This window comes from Chiloscyllium plagiosum, unplaced genomic scaffold (assembly GCF_037043375.1).
Source record: "Chiloscyllium plagiosum isolate Xiang-an unplaced genomic scaffold, Cpla_swu_hap1 HiC_scaffold_4, whole genome shotgun sequence".
NCBI lineage: Eukaryota > Metazoa > Chordata > Chondrichthyes > Orectolobiformes > Hemiscylliidae > Chiloscyllium > Chiloscyllium plagiosum.
The window spans coordinates 4,071,094-4,093,647 of NW_028270142.1; the positions used below are offsets into that span (position 1 = coordinate 4,071,094).

The 22,554-nt window shown below is 40.2% G+C and overlaps 1 protein-coding gene across 6 annotated transcripts in view; it reads right to left on the bottom strand.

Annotated features, from left to right (window-relative positions):
• unm_hu7910 (un-named hu7910) overlaps window positions 1-22,554 on the bottom strand; it is a 235,060-nt gene that overhangs the window by 165,053 nt on the left and 47,453 nt on the right. For 4 of the 6 annotated variants that reach the window (XM_087985915.1, XM_043689309.2, XM_087985917.1 and 1 more), the window contains exons 2-3: window positions 10,834-10,983; window positions 9,845-9,889 (exon numbers count right to left, since the gene is read on the bottom strand). In XM_087985915.1, coding sequence (XP_087842041.1) covers window positions 9,845-9,889; window positions 10,834-10,983 — 195 coding nt within the window. Of the gene's footprint in view, window positions 1-9,844; window positions 9,890-10,833; window positions 10,984-21,183; window positions 21,354-22,554 lie in introns of those variants that run through there. The other 2 variants (XM_087985916.1, XM_087985918.1) reach the window with 2 other exon arrangements.

The following is a 22,554-nucleotide window of genomic DNA, read 5'->3' on the forward strand; positions in this document are numbered from 1 at the left end:
AAGAACCCTATGACATTCCAATATAATTATTCAACTTGGGGAAGAAGCATTGTGTGAAAGAAAATGTGATAAATTAAACAGATGTACAGAGCAGGAGAGCAATAAAGGTATTAATAGTAAGAGTGGCAGGAAGGGACAAAACATACAAACTTGTGTGCTAGCTGATACAGCTAGAGATGGCAAAAGTAATAAAAAAAACAAACATGTATGTCATTACAGAGAATTCTTTTCAATATGACAAAGGTTGGGACCCAAGTATTCAAACAGTCAGAGTTTTTACAGCATGGAAAGAGGTCCTTCAACCCATCATGCCAGTGCCAGTTATCAAAAATCCATCTATTCTAATCCCATTTCTACCACTTGGCCTGTAGCCATGAATGTTTTGGTGTTTCAAGTGTTCATTTAAATGACATTTTGGCAGGAAGGGGAAAGGTGGAATGCAAGCTCTTAATTAAGGATGGTATCAGTACAATAGACAGAAATTACCATAGACAAAGAAGTCAGTTGGGATAAAGCTGAGAAAAAGCAAAAGCTTAAGTTGTCACTTGTGGATTCCCTTATTTCTAACTACACTTTAGATCAGGGTATACAAGAATAAATAATGGAAGCTTCTGATAAAAGAATGGCGATAACCATGAGTGATTTGAGTCTACATATGAAATGAACAAATCAGAATGGTGAAAATACTATGTTCATAGTGTGCTTCTTAGAGCAATATGCTCCTGAGCCAGAACGGGATATTCTATATATGGCAATATGCAATAAAACAGATTAAGAATCGTGCTGAGGGGATCCCTAAGTAGCAGAATTTTCCATTCTGCTTAAGGGACAAAAGACCAAATTTACGACTGCTGTTTCAAATTTAACTAAAGATAACAATGAGGGTACGAAGACAGAACTGGCCAAAATAAACAGAAGAACTGGGTCAAAGGACAGTTCAGTAGAGGTATAGTGGCTGACATTTAAGAAGTTATTTCATAACACTTGAAGATACATTCCAATGAGAAAAACAGGCTCTTGGGAAAGGATCAATCCTCCATAGTAAGGAAGTTAAAGATCTCACAAAATGTAAGTAAAAATGTACAATATTGCCCAGTTTAGTGACAGGTCAGATGAGGCAAAAATAAAAAACAAATGATTGCCTTAAAAAGTAGTACGAGAGAAAGCGAACAATAAATGTAAATACATAGGAGTTATTCCCTTGTTAATACCTGGAAAAGAGTAAACTAAGCATTAATTCTCCAGTGTGTACATCTGGGGAATTTATAATAGAAAATAAGGGAATCATAAATGAAACAAGCATATATATTACATTTGTCTCCACTGTAGAAGAGACAAATAGTATCCCAGATATACTGGGAATCAAGAGGTGAAAGGGAAGGACAAATCTAAAGTAATTACAATTTTAAAAAACTACTGAGAAAATTATTGGAACTAAATGTGGACAATTTCTTAGGTCCTGATCAAGATCATCTTTGGGTCTTTAAATATTGCTAAGATAGTTGATGCATTAGTTTTAATTTTCTAAAATCACCTAGAATCTTGTAAAATAGCTAGAAACATTGAAATGCCTTGTAGGCACAATGGCTGAATGCCCTTTCTTGCTGTAACAAGTGTCATGAAAAAAGTTATTGCAGGGCATTTAGACAATCTCAATATGCTTTTGTGAAAGGTAAATAGTATTTGACTAATTTAGAGCTTTTTGTGGAAATAACAAGTAAAGCGAATAAAGAGGAACTTATAGATGAGGTGTACTTGGGTGTCCAGAAGCCATTTGACAAAGTGTCACAGCAAAGGTTCCTAAACAAAATAAGAACTCAGTGTAGGGGTTAACATTAACATTACTTAACTAACAGGAAACAAAGAAGGCAATAAGCAATGCACTATTGGGATCAGAGCAAGGGCTTCAACTACTTACAATCTAGATTAATGACTTCGATGAGGGGACTGACAATGATTGGTAAATTTGCTGATGACACAAAAGATCAATGAGTAACCCGGGAAGAGGACAAAATGATCCTGCAAGGAGGTAAAGAAAAGGTCAAGTGAGTGAGCAAAAACAAATTAGTAGATGGGAGTATAACATGGGCAAACGAGAGCTTGTCTTTTGGTATAAAGTAATGAAAAGCAGCATATTATTTAAATGTAGATAGATTGCAGAACTCTACATTAGATGGATCTGGGTGAATCATAAAAAGCTTGTAGATAAGTTAAACCTGGTGCAGTGGAGCTCAGAAGAATGAGGGGAGATCTTACTGAAACATGCAAGATCCGCCTGAGAGGAACTGACATGGTGGATGGAGAGACCAGAACTCTAGAAAATGGTCTTTAAAAAAAAAGGGCCTCCTATTTAAGATTAAAGTGAGGAAAATATATGTCTCTGAGGGTCACATTCATTTAATACTTTAAAACAGAGCCGAATAAATACTTGGCCACTGAGGAGTCAAAGCCAATAAGTCCAAAATCAGACGAATCATGACCTAGCAAATGGCAGAGAATGCTCAAAGTGCTGAATGGTCTACACCTACTCAATTTGTACACTTGCATAGTTGCCTAAGTCCTTCAAGAAACCACTTTAAAGATCCATATTCTATAATGATGAAAAATTTAAATGCAATTAAGGTAACAATAGCCACAGCTGTAAGACTAGTCCAAAGTGTTTGCAAGATACACAATTTTAGATTAGATTAGATTAGATTAGATTAGATTACAGTGTGGAAACAGGCCCTTCGGCCCAACAAGTCCACACCGACCCGCCGAAGCGAAACCCACCCATACCCCTACATTTACCCCTTACCTAACACTACGGGCAATTTAGTATGGCCAATTCACCTGACCCTGCACATCTTTGGACTGTAGGAGGAAACCGGAGCACCCGGAGGAAACCCACGCAGACACGGGGAGAATGTGCAAACTCCACACAGTCAGTCGCCTGAGGAGGGAATTGAACCCGGGTCTCTGGCGCTGTGAGGCAGCAGTGCTAACCACTGTGCCGCCATGCCGCCAAAATATATTTTGTTGTGTTTAGATTAGATTACTTACAGTGTGGAAACAGGCCCTTCGGCCCAACAAGTCCACACCGACCCGCCGAAGCGAAACCCACCCATACCCCTACATTTACCCCTTTAACCTAACACTACGGGCAATTTAGCATTGCCAATTCACCTGACCCGCACATCATTGTGACTGTGGGAGGAAACCGGAGCACCCGGAGGAAACCCACGCAGACACGGGGAGAATGTGCAAACTCCACACAGTCAGTCGCCCGAGTCGGGAATTGAACCCGGGTCTCTGGCGCTGTGAGGCAACAGTGCTAACCACTATGCCACCGTGCCGCCCACTAAAACAATGGGCAATTTAGCAGAACCAACTCACCTAACCTATACTTTGGACAGTGGGAGGAAACCGGAGCATCCAGAGGAAACCCAACCCACGCAGACACGGGGAGAATGTGCAAACTCCACACAGACAGTTACCCGAGGCTAGAATCGAACCCGGGTCCCTGGCACTGTGAGGCAGTAGTGCTAACCACTGAGCCACCATGCCGACCCCAAATTTTAGTAATAGTGAAATTTTATCTTCAAGTTGTACTAAGACTTTATGCATAGCCACTGAAGACTACTGTTGACAAGATTCAAATTAATTCTCAAGTTTATAGCTCAACAACTTAATATTAATGTAGCATCAGCTACAAAGGTATAAAATAATGCAATGCTCCAGATGAAAGGATGTACATAGAATCACAAAACCATAAGAGCTCAGAGAGACTTTTCAACCTGTTGTGGACACAAGAGCAACTCACCTAGTCCCATTCAGCAATTGTTCCCAGAGTCTCAACTTTTTCTATTCAGATAATTTTTTTTTTAAGGTTCTAGTTCAGTTTGTGACCACACTCAGGCAATGTATTCCATATCTCAACCACTTGCTGCAAAAAACATTTTTCCTTGTACAACAATGGTTTCTCTTGCCAGTCACCTTAAACCAGCGTCCTCTGGTTGTCGATCCTTCTGCCAACATCAACAGTTTGTCCTTCATGGGGTCACGGTGGCACAGTGGTTAGCACTGCTGCCTCACAGCGCCAGAGACCCGGGTTCAATTCCCGACTCAGGTGACTGACTGTGTGGAGTTTGCACATTCTCCCCGTGTCTGCGTGGGTTTCCTCCAGGTGCTCCGGTTTCCTCCCACTGTCCAAAGATGTGCAGGTCAGGTGAATTGGCCATGCTAAATTGCCCGTAGTGTTAGATAAGGGGTAAATGTAGGGGTATGGGTGGGTTGCGCTTCGGCGGGCGGTGTGGACTTGTTGGGCCGAAGGGCCTGTTTCCACACTGTAAGAAATCTAATCTAAACCTGATGATTTTGAACAGCTTTATCTAATTTTCTCTTCTCCAAACCGAATAGCTTAGTCTTCATCAATTTATCCACATCCCTCTAATCATTCCCTTGAATATTTTCTACACCATCTATAAAGCCTTCACATCCTCTCTGAAGTCTAGTGCATAGAATTGGAAGCAATAGTCCAGTTAAAGCCAGACTTTCGTTTAGTACAGGTTTATCATAATTTACTTGCTAGTCTATTCTTATGTGCTTATTCATAAAACCCAAGATTTCATATATGCTTTATTGATTCTTTCCATAATACACTGCTACCTTGAATGATTTGTGCGCATTTGTACATCAGTCACTCTGCTCATAACTTTGTATTGACCCTGCTCATTCTTCCTACCAAAATGAATCACTTCATACTACTTCATAAATATAAGAAACAGAAAAGGATGGCTAAAGTTAAGGCTGCAAGATTAGCAGCGGAAATGGCAGATAATTACGAATTCGTTCATTAATCAAAGTTTGGCTACCAACATAAATTTCAATCTGGGATAGAACCTGGGGAAGCAAGAAATCCTCATGGTTTATGGGAAAAGGAGATCTCATTGAAGATTGCAAAGACAGTTTACAATTTGATAAAAAGGAAACCCATGAGGTGTCAACAGAACTAAAGAAGCTCAGGCGTTTTCACTGTAATAAAGTAGGCCACATTAAATCACAGTGTTGGTGGTTTAAGAAAAGCACTGGGAAGACAGATACAGGAAAACAGGATAAGCCAGTGAGTTTTGTTGAAGTGCTAAAGGAAAGCAGAGTAGAAGCTAACAAGCTGCAAGGAAAAGTAAAACCTGATCGGGTGTTAGCAGAAAAGGAAACACCAGATGTCTCTGAAGAATTTACTTGTGTGCATTATGTTTGTTCACGTGCACAAGGAGGACTAGGTAAAGAAATTAAAATTTTAAGGGCTATGGAAGCAAGTCAATCTTTGATGGCGAGAGATGAGGAGATATGTAATTCTGAAGGAGTATTGCCAGAAAAGGTGGTAATATGTAGAATTCATGATGAGAAGAGCAATGTTTCATTTGAAATGAGGTTGGAGAGTCAGGTGAAAAGTGAAGTGGTGGTAGGAGTAATAGTGAAATTCTCTGTTCTGGAGATACAGTTAATCCTCAGTAATGATATGCTGGATTACAGATGGGAGCAATGCCAAATATGTTTGAAAAGACAATGGGAAAACCAGGCAACTGAGGTTTACAGGAAGTATATCCTGGGATTATTTTTCTGACTTAGTAGTAACAGTTACAAAGCCACAGGGTGAACTAGGAGAAATAAAGGAGTAAAGATAAGAAAGTTGAAGTTCACTTGTCAGAAACTGAGTGATCAAGTGATTGAGGAAAAATAAGAACAGGTGAGGACAAAGTGGATATTTTCAGTTCAGACAGGTTAGTTGAATTACAACAGGATGATGAAAACTTAAGCAGTTGTATCAAATAGCACACAAAGAAAAAGAACCTGAGTGTATCCCAAAATGTTATCATCTTAAAAATTAAGTATTGATGAGGTAATGGAGACCATCACATATTCAAGTGGATAAAAAAGGGGCAGAAGTTCATAAAGTTGTATTACAGATTGGTTGTAGAGAGGTGGTGCTGCGAGCAGCACATGAATTACCAGTAGGAGGCCATTTGGGAGTAAGGAAAACTCACGCAAACTTTTTTTTGGCCTGGACAGCATAAAAATGTGTGAATTTTGCTGGACATGTCATATACATCAGGTAATTAGAAAACCTCAGGAAATGATAAAATCAGCACCCTTAATACCCATTCTCACATGAGGAACAACATACAAGGGTCTTAATTGATTGTATAGGATGCCTACCTAAAACAAAAAGCACGAGTTCTTATTTGTTGACCATAAAGTATGTGTCTACTAGTATTCCGAAGGCGATTCCATTATGCAGTAACACGGTTCAAGGATTGTAGAAGAGTTACTCAATTTTTATTTTGTTATGGACTACCCACGGAAATACAAAGATCAAATTTTACATCAAAATTATTTACATATCAAAGACTATCCAAGGAGGTCATTTCGGGATTACTCAACTGTTGTTGTAATTAGGAGGAGAAAGTGAGGTCTGCAGATGCTGGAGATCAAAGTTGAAACTTTATTGCTGGAACAGCACAGCAGGTCAGGCAGCATCCAGGGAACAGGAGATTCGACGTTTCGGGCACAGGCCTTCCTGAAGAAGGGCCTGTGCCCGAAACGTCGAATCTCCTGTTCCCTGGATGCTGCCTGACCTGCTGTGCTGTTCCAGCAATAAAGTTTCAACTGTTGTTGTAATTAGGTGATCGGGTGATTGTTAGTCGTGTATGGAAGGAACATTTGCAGCATCTGTCTGAATTGTTCAATTGACTTCAGGAGGCAGGCTTGGTGATAAACCTAGTTAAGAGTGAGCTTGTAAAAGCCCAAGTCACATTCCTGGGCCATGAGATTGGTCATGGACAAATGGCCCCACGGGACATAAAAACAAAAGTTTTTGGGGAGTTTCCTCATACCATCGAGGAGGGAAATAGTACAATTCCTGGGACTGAATGTTAGCAGCATGGTTGCTTCACTGACTGACCTATTGAAGTGCAGAAAACTTCTGCAAGTGGAGGAATGTCAGAAGGCACTTCACAACCTGAAAACTGTGTTAACCACTATTCCAGCGTTAGCCACACCTAATTATACAAAGCCATTGAAAGTGGCTATCGATGAGTGACGTGGGTGTCTGTGCTGTGTTCTTACAAGATGACAGTCAGAGAATAGAAAAGCCTATTAGGTATTTTTCCTGAAAACTGAATATTCACCAACAAATATTCCTGCACTGAGGGGGTTAAAAATCACAACACCAGGTTACAGTTCAATAGGTTTATTTGGAAGCACTAGCTTTCGGAGCGCTGCTCCTTCATCAGGTGGTTGTAACCTGGTGTTGTGTGGTTTTTAACTTTGTACACCCCAGTACAACACTAGCGCCTCCAAATCATGCACTGAGAGGGAGACCTTGAGTTTGGTGTTGGCATTGCAACATTGGTATTTCTAGTAATGTATCTGAGACAATAGTACTTACTGATCATAACCCCTTAAAGTTTTTGGAAAAATTTAAGGATAAAAATTCCAAACTATTTACTGCACCCATTGAATTTGAAAATTACATATGTGGCAGGATGAGGCAATGTAATTGCTGATGCATTGTCACAACTTTGATTAATGAAAACAGTGGCAGTCGGTGGCAAGAAAAATGGGCTGTAGAACTGAATGTTTCCATGCTTAGAGTCAATGTAATTGCAGTGCACTAACAGCATAAGACTGAAAGTTTACAAAAATTGAACCCATTTGAATACTGGTGGCTTTTTGGGGGGGGTAGGGGGTTGACAACACTGACTTTAAGAGGTGTATTTTGTCCAGGTTTTTCTTTTAAAAAAAAAGAGAGATTGAGACAGAGGTACCAAGCGGTCTGCTCCACGTCAATAAAGTAAACAGCTTGAGGTTTTGGTTTCTTTTAAGTCGGAACACAACATGCAGGTGCATAGTCAAGCTCTCAGAACCAGGATTTTAGTTTAGCTTTCTGTAGCTGCTGGGGTTTGGAAGCTGTTATACATCTCTCCCCGCTACAGCAAAACACGAGTTCTTGCTCCTTCTCTCTCTCAATTTTCTCTTCACGTTCTTTCTTCCTGGACTGGAGAACACTATGATAATCTACTGAATTTGCCTCTGCCAAGGGTCTACTTATGGGATGTTACTATTTTCAAATAGCTAATCAGTGGTAGTTAACACATTATCTTGTTAAGTATTTCAACAGAGTCACAGTTAAGCTAATTTTTTATGTTATTTTTTATGCATTTTACATGTAAGGAGTGTGCTTTGCTTCAGGCCTGATAATCTGATCAAACAAATTGTGGGACACACTTTACACTTGCCTTCTAAAATAAGAAAAGTTGGTGTCAAGGCTTTCACCTTAATAGATTTTGAGGGGGTTTGGCCTGGTCCATAACAATACACAGGGACGCTTGTATCTGTTTCGATATTATCTGCAAGGTTATTGCAAAGTTTGTTTTTTCATTTATTACTTTTCTAGACATCTTTTACTGGATTTTAAAACATTCCCAATCTCCCAGGTTTACTACTAATCTGTACCACAATACATAATGTTTTTTTCTTTCAATTTGATACTTAAATAAAACAAACAACTACAAAAGCTGGAGATCTATAGCAAAAACAAATTGCTGGCCAAACTCCAGTTCTGAAGAGTAACTGGATTCAAAATGTTAACTCTGCTTTCTTCTCAGAGATACTGCCAGACCAGCTGAGTTTCACCAGTAATTTGCTTTTTTTTCTCCCACTCAGAATGCTTGACTAGTCCTTTTTCTGGTATGCTTCTTCCTCACTATCTTTGCCATGAGCCATTAACTATTTTCTGAAACATCTATCATTGAAAGACGCAGACAGTTGAGGAACAAAGTCTAACCAGGTCTGCCGTACCTTGTTTGAGCTTAGCATTGTTGCTTCCAACCCAAGTTTGTCTCTCAAACTGAATGCTAAATGTTGTCATGATATGGTCATTGATTCCATAGAGATCTTTTATTCTCTGCCTCTCTATTTATAGGTCTTGGTTTCTTAAGGTGGGTGATGTCATTTCTAGCCCCCTCGCCCCAGGTAAGGTAGATAGGATCTAACTCTGTTTGGAAAACCTATAGAGAGGCTGGACACACCACCAGCACTTTACCTGAGATTCTCAATGACGTTACCTAGTATGGTGATGAAATGCCTGAAAATGAATCTTCCAGCTCTGCGAGCTAACTTACATATTTATCAACCTGAGACACAAATCTTCTCAAAAATCGCTATATTATCAAATGCTAGAATTGAAAATGTTAAGACAGGCAAAGCATTTTTGAAATTGCAAGTAGCTTACCGAAATTAGAAACATTAAGCAATATAGCACAGACTAACAAATATTGTGGATTTTGCATTTAAAATGCACCACAACTTGAATTGAAATCCATTATAATACTGCAAATCAAAATGACTGCAAAACGTTTTGCATTCTCACTTTACCAATATAACATTCATTTTCAAGTAGGTTATATGCCAGCACCTCCCAAATAAAACTGACTTTAACCTTAATTTAACAGAACATTAAATTACAAATGCAATCATTTAAGAGAAAATATAACATTGCCATAATTATCTCAATAAGGCATCAGACGACAACTAAATCTCCCCTACTGGGGACATTTCTGAAAATTAATGTTAAAAGTCATGCACACGTACGTACTGCCCCATATTCAATATTGTGTAAAAGAAAAAGGGATTCTGTAAACCATAAATGTACAGCAAAAGAAGCATGAATCACCATGTATTGCAAATCCCAGGATAGAAGAAAAAAGGTTAATATTGTAGGCTTCAATAGAAAATCAGATGTACAAAGGAAATTTCAACATAACAGGAATAAAACAACATGCAAGAACAGTGAAAGTCCTACCTTGTAATACCTGTGAAAAATTATAACGGAAATCCTTTGCTTTAGCTGCATGCATGATAAAAATAAACATTTCAAACATTTTCCAGATTAGCACTGTTACACACACAATAAAAAAAAAAGAACCAAGCCAAAACCACATTTTTATAGCACCTTTAAAGCACTTAAAATAGTCCTACTGCACTTCAACAAGCAGCATCCAACACCAAATAGGTAATAGGAGAAATGGCCCAAAGCTTGGTTAAAGAGGTAGATTTTAAACAGCATCTTAAGGACAAAGAGAGGTACAGAACTGGAGGGTTTGGGAAGGAAATTCTAAAGCATAGGTTATTGACAGTTGAACGCATACACAGCAATGAAGAAAATCTGGGATGCTCAAGAGGTCAGAATTAGAGTGCAGATATCGAAGGTTTGTGGGATTGGAGAAGATGACAGATGATAGGGAGAGACAAAGTCACGACGGTAACTGAAAACAAAAGATGAGAGTTTTAAAATCAAAGTGTAACTTGACCGTAAGAAACACAAGCAACAAGAGATTAAACAGTGCTTTATGCAAGCAAGGGCATAGTCAGACAGCATTTGATGATTTCTGGTTTAGACAACAAAATGCAGGAGAACAGCCAGATTTGCAGAAGAATACTGAAGTGTAGAGAGATTATTAAAGGCATGGATGAAGATTTCAGCAACAGAAGACTATGCATGGGCAGAGGTGGTAGAAGTTACAGGGGTGGAATATGTAGTCTTTGCAATGATGGAGATGTAGGATGAGGGGCTCATCTTGGGGTCAAATATTGTTCAACCTCCAACAGTAACCAGGGAGAGGGATGAAGTTAGTGGTGGTAATGAAGAGATAGCTTCATACTTGCCAATTTTAAATCGGGGCATTATTGTGCATGCAGGACTGGATACAGTGCAACTGCTCTGATAATTTAGTAACAAGGAGTCAGAAAAGAACTTCCTTCAATAGTTGGAAAACAAATTGAAAAACTTACCCAAAACCTCTTTGTAATCCACCAAATCAAACCAAACAACTGCTACTGATGACCAAACACCCAGCAAAGCAATTATCATGAACCATGTGAAGAACGAACTTCCGGAGGGTCCATCACTTTTCTTCCCATTTTTATGAGAGCTGTGCTTATCTGAAAATGAGGAAAATCTCTTTAGTTGGATTTGCTGTGGATGGAAATGTCCCAAAACCAGAAGACCAATGATATAGAAAATATTAAAAACACAATGCTGAAAAGACTCAGCAAACCTGGCAGCATCTGTGAGGGAAGAAGAGTTAATATTTCAGATCAATGACCTCTCAATAGAGGAAGAAAAATGAGAAGCAATGGACTTTAAGGAAGTGCACAAACAGGAAAAAAAGTGGTATAAAAAATGGAACGTCTGTCAGTGACAAAAAGGATGATGATGCAAGGCAGAAGTAATGGTAGTGGGACAAAGACAGCAAACAAAAAAATGGTCAAGGTGAGGAGTAACTGCAAATCCTCCATTATTTCTCTATCTCTGCCCCACCCATGTATCCATTTTAAATCTCTCATCTTCATAACATCTGATGGCAATATTATCCAAAAACACAACATCAATTCCACATGTACGTTGACATTTCCCCCACCACCACACACACACACCCACACACCACTTTGCACTCCCATACTGTTCTTCCAATTCTGACCTTGAGTATTCCAGGTTTGAATCACTTCTGGTAGCAGCCATTCAGTCATAACCCAATATCCTGGAGCTTACCATTGACCAGAAACTGAACTAATTATATAAGTAATGCAGCTACAAGAACAGGTCAGAGCAGTTAATATACCTCCCAGCTCCCGAAAGCTTGTCCACCATCTACAAGGCAGAAATCAAGTGTGTGATACAACCGCTTGCTTGGCTGAATGCAGATCCCAGAACACCCAAGAAGCTTGACACCACCCAAGACAAAGTAGTGCACTTGAAGGGCACCACAACCATTCAGTCCTTCCACTATCAATGCCCCCATACTAGCAGTGTACACCATCTTCAAGATGCACTGCAGAAATGCAGATACATGGGAACACTACCACTCAAGTTCCCCTTAAAACTGCACAACATCTTGACTTGGAAATATATCACCATTTTTTAGTGGCATTGGATCAAAATTTTAGAATTTGTTCTCCAACAGTATTGTGGGTCTACTTTCCTGAAGAAGGGCTAATGCCCGAAACGTTGATTCTCCTGTTCCCTAGATGCTGCCTGACCTGCTGCGTTTTTCCAGCAACACATTTCCATCTCTGGGTCTACTTACACCAAATCATAGAGTCCCTCTACAGTGGGAAACGGGCCATTTGGCCCATTGAGTACACACTGACCTTATGAAGAGCATTCCACTGAGATCCAGCCTTGCCCTTTCCCCCATGACCCTGCATTTCCAATGGTTAATTCACCTAGAGGTGGCATGGTGGCTCAGTGGTTAGCACTGCTGCCTCACAGCGTTAGGGACCTGGGTTCGATTTCAGCTTTGGGCGACTGTCTGTGTGGAGTTTGCACATTCTCCCAGTGTGTGAGTGGGTTTCCCCCAGGTGCTCCAGTTCCCTCCCACAGTCCAAAGATGTACAGGTCAGATGAGTTAGCCAAGCTAAATTGCCCATAGTGTTAGGTGCATTAGTCAGAGGGAAATGAGTCTGGGTGGGTTACTCTTCGGAGACTTGGTGGGCCAAAGGACCTGTTTCCATACAATAGGGAATCTAGTCTGCACATCCCTGGACATTACGAGCAATTTAGCATGCCCACTCCACCTAGCTTGCACATCTGTGGATTGTTGGAGGAAACCAGAGTACCTAGAGGAAACCCACCTAGAAATGAGGAAAATGTGCAAGCTCTGCACAGAATCGCCAGAGGGTGAAAAAGAACCCCGTCCCTGACGCTGCGAGGCAGCAGTGCTAACCACTGAACTACATGAGTCCTGTACAGTACAAAGGAGCAGCTCAACACCATCTTCTCAAGGAGGACTTGGATGGCAATAAATGCTGACCCGTCAGATAATTTAAGTAAAATGCCTCAGCCTCAATTTCTGGTAGTCCCTCCTATTATCTCTCTGCTCATTTTTCTCATTTTAAGATGCTCCTTAAAACCTACCTCTAACCTCATCTGACCTAATGTCTCCTTGGTACATAAACAGTGACAGTTACTAGTCAGGAGACCCACTCAAATACAAGGAATCCAAGTATGACTTTCCCAGAGCCATTAAGACAGCCAAGGACCAATACCGATCCAAACTAGAGACCCAGACAGACACCCGGTGACAATGGCAAGGACTGAATGACATCACAGGTTCTAAAACGAGACAGGGCAAGATAGCAAACAAAGACACATCCCTTCCAAATCATCTCAATGCCTTCTATGCTTGCTTTGAGCAGAATTTCAGTGGAGAGGTAACACCTATTCAGACAAGTCCTGATAAACCTATCCCAACAGTCACTGCATCTGAGTCAGATCAGTTTTCCTTCGTATGAATCCAAGGAAAGCGACGGGACCAGACGAAGTACCAGGCCGTGCACAGACCAACAGGCAGAGGTCTTCTCGGATATCTTCAACCTCTCCCTGCAGCAGGCCACTGTCCCAGCCTGTTTCCAGAGGGCCAACATCATCCCTGTGCTTAAGGCAGCTCATGCAGCATGTCTCAATCACTACCGCCCAGTGGCCCTAACTGCAGTGGTCATGAAATGCTTTGAAAGGCTGGTCATGGCATTAATCAACACCAGCCTCCCCACTACACTTGACCCACTCCAATTTGCCTATCGGACCAACAGATCCACATCAGATGCCATATCATTTGCCCATCACTCCTCCCTAGAGCATCTTGATACCAAAAACAGTTATGTAAGAATCCTACTCATTGACTACATTTCAACCTTCAACACTATTATCCCCTCGAGACTGATTACTAAACCTAGTGATCTCTGACTAAGCCATACTCTCTGCAATTGGATCCTCAGATTCCTGACCCACAGGCCACAGTCAGTGAAGATCGGGGACAACATTTCATCCTCACTAACACTCAACACTGGAGCCCCCCAGGGCTGCGTACTCAGCCCCCTACTGTACTCACTGTATACCCATGACTGCATCACCAAATACCAGACTAATGCCATTTACAAGTTCACTGACGACACCACCACAGTCGGTCAAACCTCAAATGGCGATGAAACAGAATACAGGCGGGAGATAGATGACCTGGAAAAATGGTGCATTGAGAACAACCTAGCTCTCAATGCTGGCAAAATCAAGGAACTCATTATTGACTTTCGACGGGATGTTACCCATGCCCCCCCCCCCAACACATTAACAGCACAGAGGTGGAACGAGTGGAGAGTATCAAGCTCCTAGGAGTGCTCATCCACAACAAGCTTTCTAGGACTCTTCATGTGGATGCACTGGTTACAAAGGCCCAACAACGTCTCTTCTTCCTCAGGCAGCTGAGGAAATTTGGCAGGACGGTAAATACCCTCGCCAACTTTTATCCGTGTGCCATCGAGAGTATTCTGTCTGGATGTATCACTGCTGAAAATGTGTTGCTGGAAAAGTGCAGCAGGTCAGGCAGCATCCAAGGAACAGGAGAATCGACGGTTCGGGGATGTAGCACTACCTGGTATGGCAACTGTACCATTCAAGATTGCAGACAGTCACAGAGAGTGGTGAACTCAGCCTGGAAAATCACAAAGGCCAACCTCCCATCTATAGAATCCATCAATCAGACTCTGTCAAAGAAAGGCCGCCAGCATTCTCAAACATCCCACCCTGGCAATCTATTTCTACAATCTTTACCATTGGGAAGAAGGTACAGAAGCCTGAACTCTCATACCAGCCAATTCTGAAACAATTTCTACCCTACTGTTGTTAGAATATTGAATGGACTCTCAAACTCTCAGCATTCACCTGTACCTGTGGTTTTGTTTTGCTGTTATTTACCTACTATTTACTTGTCTATGCTATTTAGCTATGCGATCTGCCTGTACTGCTCACAAGACAAAGCTTTTCACTGTGCCTCGTACACGTGACAATAAATTCAATTCAATTATAGGGGAGATCGACCTGATTAAGTATATAGGCTAAAAGCTATAGTAGTTAACAAACAGTGGGAAACCAAAAAAAATTCAAATATTTAATAAAACAACATTCCACTGAAAAGTCCAGCAGGAAAAATCCACCTCTGGCTTATTATGGAGATTAAAGAAATAGTATTAGATCAAAAACAGAATCAGGAAACAATTATAGTGTAGTGAGGCAGTCATTTGGCCAGTGACAACTGCTCAACTCTTCAAAAAGCAAATTACTGAGTGGAACTCTCTTCCTCTCTCCTTTCCTGTATCCCTATACATTCATTATTTCCAGATAATAATCCAATTCTTAAATATCTTAAATGAATCTATCTCCACAACAACCTGAGGCAATGCTTTTCAGGTCCCAAACACCTCCGGCATTCCGACATAAAATGTCGGCATAGAAGCCAAAGTAGGCAGCTATCGAGTTTACTCAATAATTCAGTAAGGTCATGGCTCAGCTCATATTCTCTAACTCTACTTTCTTGCCTCTTCCCCCATAATCCTTGATTCCTTTGCCAATTAAAAATCACTCAGCCTTGAATATAATTTAACAACCCAGCCAATATAGCTCTCTGCAATGAAGAATGCCACAGACAACAGTCGTCAGAGAAGGAATTCCTCATCTCTATTTTAAATGGGTGACTCCTTCTTCTGAGATTAAGTCCTCTGATTTTAAACTCTCTCAAGAGTAAACAATGCCTTTGCATCTATCCTGTCAAGTCTCTTAAGAATCTTGTATGTTTTAATAAAGTCACCTCTCTGCCCAACCAAGTAAAATTCTCCTCATAAGCCAGTATCTCCATACTCAGGATTAACCCTAATGAATCTTCTCTGGACTGCCTTCAATGCCAGTGTATCTGGTTTGCATCAGTCAAGGCATAAAGAGCAGGAAGGTTATGTTGGAGCTCCACAAGATTTTGGTTCGGGCACAGCTAGAATACCTTGCGCAGTTCTGGGCAATGCACTATAGGATTGATTACACTGAAGGGATCCAGTGGAGAAACACCAGGATATTGCCTGGGATGAAGCAGTTTATCTATCCAACCTTTCTTTATAATGTGTTATTTCCTTTGTTACAGATTTTAAAAAACTGCAGATGCTGGAATCCAAAGCAGAAGGCTGAAAGAAAACAGCAAGCCAGGCAGCATCAGATGGAAAGTAAACATTTCAGATATAACCCTTCTTTAGGAATTCAGGAAGGTTTATACCCAAAATGTTGACTTCTCCGCCTCCTGCCTACGTTGTTTTCTTTGGAGCAGAGAAGGTTGAGGGGGTCCTGATTGAGTACGAGATTACAAGGGACATGGACAAAATGGACAGAAAAACAGATGTTCTCCTTAAGTGAAGGTTCAATAACAAGGGGACATGCTTTTAAGGTGACAGGAGATTTACAGGGAAGCAATTTTCACCCAGAGGATGGTAGGGGTCCAGAATGTTTAGCCTGGGGAGGGTAATCTCACAACCTTTGAAAAAGTACTTGGATGAGCACGTGAAGTGTCTTAACATTCAAGACTGTAGGCCTAGTATCAAAAAGTGAGATTAGTGCAGACTTAGTGGATTTTTGGCAATACAGACTCAATGGGCCACTCCTGTACTGTATTACTCGGTGATCTTTCTTTAGAAAAGAGGAATAAAACTATTTGTAGTATTCTAGATGTGGTCTAACTAATTACTTGTATAATTTGAGCAAGACTTTGCTATTTTGATAGTCAAACATTTCCTTTGAAATAAAGCCCCAACATTATTTATTACCTGAAGCTGTGTGCTAGCTTTTTACAATTTATGCACAAGGACTTTCAAATTCCTCTGTGCTGGAGCTTTCCACAGCCTTTCTCCAATTCAAAAAAAATTCAGCTCTTGTATTCTTCCTACCAAGGCACAGCAGCTCAAGGTTTTTGTGCAGTTGTATCCTCCGCACCATTTACCTTCTCACCTACAATGCTCATTGCCAAACATTGCTATACGACATTCACTTTTCACATCTATTATTCCTCATTAATATCTTCAGTAAATAATTGTGGCCTAGTACTGATCACTGTGGCACTCCACTTGTTACAAGCTGCCATCCTGAAAATGCATCCCTTATCCTAATACAATTTTATATTTTGTTTAGAAAGAACTGCAGATGCTGGAGATCAGAAACAAAAACAGAAATTGCTGGTGAAACTCAGCAGGTTTGGCAGTATCTATGTGAAGAATGCAGAGTTAATATCTCGAGTCCAGTGACACTTCATCTTGTATTAGTTAGCCAAACCTCTATCCATGCGAATACCAGCTCCAACACCATGGACTCTTAAGCTACCCAATGTGCAGTACCTTGTCAAACACCTGTAAATCCAAACAAATTACTTCCGCTACTTCCCCTTTATCAATCTAGCTTGTTACCTCAAACAACTCGAATAAATTTGCCAGATAATATTTCTACTTTGTGAAGCCATGCTGACTTGACTTGGTCAAATGAGGTATTTTTAAGTGACCTGTAGTTATGATTCTTGTCTTCTTTCCTTTTTCAAGAAAAATGTTACATTCAGTTTTTAATCCTCTGAGGCATTTTCCAGAATTTAAGGATTTTTCTAAGGTTACTACCATGCTAACTTCTTTTAATATCCTGGGATGCATTCTGATCAGGTCCAAGGGAATTATCAAAAGGTTCTTTACCTCTTGTCTCGATTCCATTTTTTTTGACAATTACATTAAATCTGCGCTTTTTTTTCAAACTCTTCCACAAACTTGAACAGTCTTTTCCCCACCTTAATTGTCCAGCCCCATGTCTTGGAATACCTCTATCTAAACTCAACTTTTTCAAGAAAAAATAAGTCCCACATCTATGTAATTGATGCGCCTCATCACTGGAACCATTCTCATCAATTTTCTTCTGCATTCTTTAACCAGAAGAAACTTGTAAAGCTGCAACAAATATTAGCAACTCTGAGGATTGGGAGTGCTTTGAAAACGAAAAAAGGTCACCAGTCATTTTCAGCTGTTTAATCATTAAGCTTTCCTCCATAAAGTCTGAACTGGAGATGTTTGTTAATGATTACACTGCGTTCAGCACCATTCACGACTCCTCAGTCCACGTCTAATGAAGCAAAAAATCTAGCCTTTGGTTAACAAGTGGCAAGAAACATTCACATCACTCAAATTCCAAGCGATGACCATCTCCAACAAGAATATAACTACCGCATCCTGACATTTACATCACTGAATTCAGTAACAACATCTTAGGGATTAACACTGATCAGAAACTAACCATTTAACCACTTGCTACATGAGCAGGTCACAGGACAGGAATCCTGAGTGTAACTGACCTCATGATTCTCCAAAACCTGCCCACTAACTCCTGCACAAGTCAGAAGTGTGAGGGACTACTCTCCACTTGCCTGAATAAAGGCACTCCAACAACATTCAAAAAGGTCATTATCCAGGGCAAAGCTGCCCAAAATGTTGCTCAACAGTATAATCTTATCTAGTGCTGGATACCATACTGAGAGTTTCTAAAGTACAGGTTAGTCGAGCATGGTCACTGCCTTGTTTTTGTGAAAGCCAAAGAATGTACTGTTGAATCTGATCTGTTGGTCTTTGAGACATCATACCAGCATTTCCACATGCCATGTAAACCTATGCCAGGCAATAAGGCCAATATAGACAGTCCTATCAGTAATCCCAAAGGGACTGGAATACACATCCTTTATAAGCGTGACTATGGTCAACAACTACACACCATTCAAAGAAAGTCCAAAGTTGTAAGTATTGGACCCACACATTCAGCATGACCAGACAACCTTATTTGCTTTGCTCAAGAAATGAGTTTTTTTTAAAATTCTGATTAGGGTTCAATTCCTGCCTGCTGTATGAGGTGTGTGATAACATCACTGGACAGATTGATTAGAAAACAATAAAAAGCACATTTACTGAATTTGTACAAGAGCTTCAAACTGCCAGGTAATACGTACTATAGGGTTTTCCCTCACAGTCCACTGTCAGTGTACATGTTGATAGCCAAGACACACTGAAGTGATGCCCTTTATGGCCTGCCCTGTCCATGTCCAGTTCTACACAATATGAACTGGCCAAATGGTTGGATGAATTTCTAGAACTAGTTGTCAAGAAGCTTTTCAGACACTGAAAGATTCCTCACATTTGAGAAGACCAAACATGAGTTCCATATTAACAGCAATGATGTGTCCACGTGCTCATTTGACATTGCGATCAAATTCATCGATATACCACGCAAGGATGCAATTGAAAGATGCACAGCAACATTGCAAGTCAGACAAACAAAACTCATACATGTTGCTCAAATTCACCCAGTTCTGGCAAAATGAGCACCCTCCTGTTTTCTGGTTATAATCTCTCTCTCTCCTCTTCCTCTCAATTAAACTACAGTAGCTGTGAAATCTGGGTCCACGATTGGTGGATATCATATACTGTTTCAGGTTCCCTGTCCTAAATAGAATCTGATTGACTAGCCTGCCCAAAAAGAGGACTGTCGTCAAGATGCAGATATGTTTTGAGAGAAAGGCATTGTTGACGTTTTAGAGGATGGAAGAGTCATTTGATGAGCTGAGTTAAGAGGGGAAAGTATCAGAGAAGCTGAAGGATAATTGGGTTTAATAGGGCTTGCAGGATACAAAACTTGCAAATCCAGGTATTTTTCCCTTTTACCTTTGAGATTCCCACGGTCTGGAAAACACAGACAAAAGCAGTGAAAATACAGTTTAAGCCCTCTTAAAACAAAGGTATACAGACTCTTTAAATGTATCAATGTCTTAACATAGATTGGTCAAAACCACTTAACCCACCTTCTTCAAAACCAGAAGTGGATAAGTTTGACATGAACGTTTACTACCTAAACGGTTTTACAGTTTTAAAAGACAAGATATTTACATGCTCCATAACTTTGCCTTTACACACTTCATTTGTGTTGCATCTTGCAGTCATCAACTTTTATACTCAAAGCAATGACACCATCACTTCACATTCAGGAAAATCATGTCAGATATATAGCAAAGGTATCTCAACATATGGACATCTTTGCCTTCAACAGTAAAGCAACATTATAATTTCCAAAACTAACCATCCATCTAACCTGAAGACTCAATTTACAAATTACGAACATCTGTGCAGTAGGCTGTCTACACACCATCAATACTTCTGCACAGTATTCCAGGTGTTGAAACCAGAATGCATTCAGAAAGAGAAACCTATAAAGATGACATTTATTTAAACCCCCAAGCAATTTGCATGGTAAATATTCAAGAGGCACTCTCAAACAACTGATATTCATAAATTACAGTCAGCCTTGAATGCACCAAATCCTTTTTTTAAGAACTAAACACATGGGTCAGCAGCAAACTGTAGTTCAGTTTGTGAAGGAAACTGTTTTATCCAGTGAGCTCTTTGACCAACATCCAATGCAGCAGACGGCAGAAAAACTTCCTAAGAGCTGGGCATGGTGCTTAACAGTGAAGCATTCTGCTCTAGTAGAACAGCTGAATTAAGAACATCTTTTACATTTTCATTTTGTTGAACAACAGTTAGGGAGTGAATCCTAGTAGTGACTTTTGGTTGGATAACTCCACCTCTGGTATTCAATGGCTGCATGGCTCTATCGCAGAGAGAGTGGCTTCTAGCACTAATTCTGCTCATCCTATTTATCCCCTTTTGTTTCTTTACTATTTCCATCAACATTTCTTGATGCCGTGCACCATTACCCCAGCCATTGAATCTTTCTCTTGCCTTCCATTCTAGCAGGAATCTTCCCTTTTGTTCTTCCCCAATGCCCTGTCTATTCATTTGTTTAAAACCTGTTTGTAGTTCCAGTCTTTTCCTGTTCTGATGAGAGGTCATTAACCTGAAATATTAACACAACTTCTTTCTCTACAGAGACGATCAATATAGAAACAGCCAGCAGTTATGATTTTGCTTGTATTAACTACATATTCTGAACAAGTCCAATATTTTAAATGCATTCCCAGCAGTATCAGATTGATTCAGGTCATGAACAAACTTAAAATTAGATTGTGCCAGTCAGGCACAAACTAAGAGGCTATGGGTCCTCTATGATCAAATAGAAAGCTGACTAATTTTCAGAGACTCAAAACTCACTATATCCTTAATCACAGTGCAGAATAAAAAACTACAAATTACTAGCACGTCACAAACTGCAGATATGAGAGAAAATTCTTTGCAAAAGATCTAGTGACAGTAAGAGATCATACAGAGCACATTTGGTTCATTCCACATATTAAGCATTACCTGCATCATCTGCCATGGTGTCAGTCATCTAAACTTCTCTTAAAATTATAGGCAAAAACCATACAATAAATAATAAAAAGCAGATCAAAATGTTCAACTCTGCTTCGCAAACTCCAGCTTCATACGTAGGAGAAAGTGAGAGCGAACTCAGCTATAACCTGATATGACTCAAGTCTGCAGAGTCTGCTAATGGTGTATTTTTAGATTTGCTTTCTCCACAAGCCAAACAGATTCAAGTACTCATATGGAAAGGCTCTTCTTTGAATGACAACTATTTGGCAAACTTGTCAGAGTTATCCAATCAAAAGTCACTACTAGGATTCACTCACTAACTGGTGCTCAACAAAATGAAAACGTAAAAGATGTTCTTAATTCAGCTGTTCTACTAGAGCAGAATGCTTCACTGTTAGGCACCACGCACAGCTTTTAGGAAGTTTCTAACAGAAGAATTAGAGATCAACTTTAGACAATAATATATTTAGCAGCAAGTGATTTTTCTCACTTTGCCACAAGATGTCAGCACCTTTATTTTAGAAAGGTTATATGAAGCTTGGGATCTTGCACCGTGAGCCCGACAGTGGTAGGTAAGTTGATGGAGGGGATTCTGAGAGATAGAATTTACATGCATTTGGAAAGGCGAGGACTGATTATGGATAGTTAGCATTGCTTTGTGAATGGGAAATCATATCTCAAGCCTGATTGTGTTTTTTTTAAAAAAGGTAACCAACAAGATTAGATTAGGGCAGAGCAGTAGACATTGTCTACGTGGACTTTAGTAAAGCCTCTGACAAGGTTACAAATGGTAGACTAATTAGTAAAGTTAGATCACATGGGATTCAGGGAGAGTTTGCCAATCGCATACAAAATTGGCTTGACATTAGAAGACAGATGGTGGTGGAGGAGAGCTGATTTTCAGACAAGAAGCCAATGATCAATGGTGTTCCACAGGGATCATGGCTGGGTCCACTTTTGTTTGTCATTTATATGAACAATTTGAATGAGAATTTAGGAGGCATGGTTAGCAAGTTTGTGGATGGGACCAAAATTGGTGATATAATCAACAGTGAAGGTTACCTAAGGTTACAAAGGGATCTTGATCAATTAGGTCAATGGGCCGAGGAATGGCAGATGGAGTTCAATCTGGATACACGTGAGATATTACATTGTGGTATAACAAACAAGAGCAGGACTTACAAAGTTAATGGCTGGGCCCTAGGTAATGGCTGAAAAGAGATCTAGGGGTTCAGATACAGTTTTTGAAAGTGGTGTCAAAGGTAGACAGAGTGGCTAAGGAGGTGTTTAGCACACTTGCCTACATTGCTCAGATCACTAGTTATGGGAGTTAAAACACCATGAGGTTGTACAGGATGT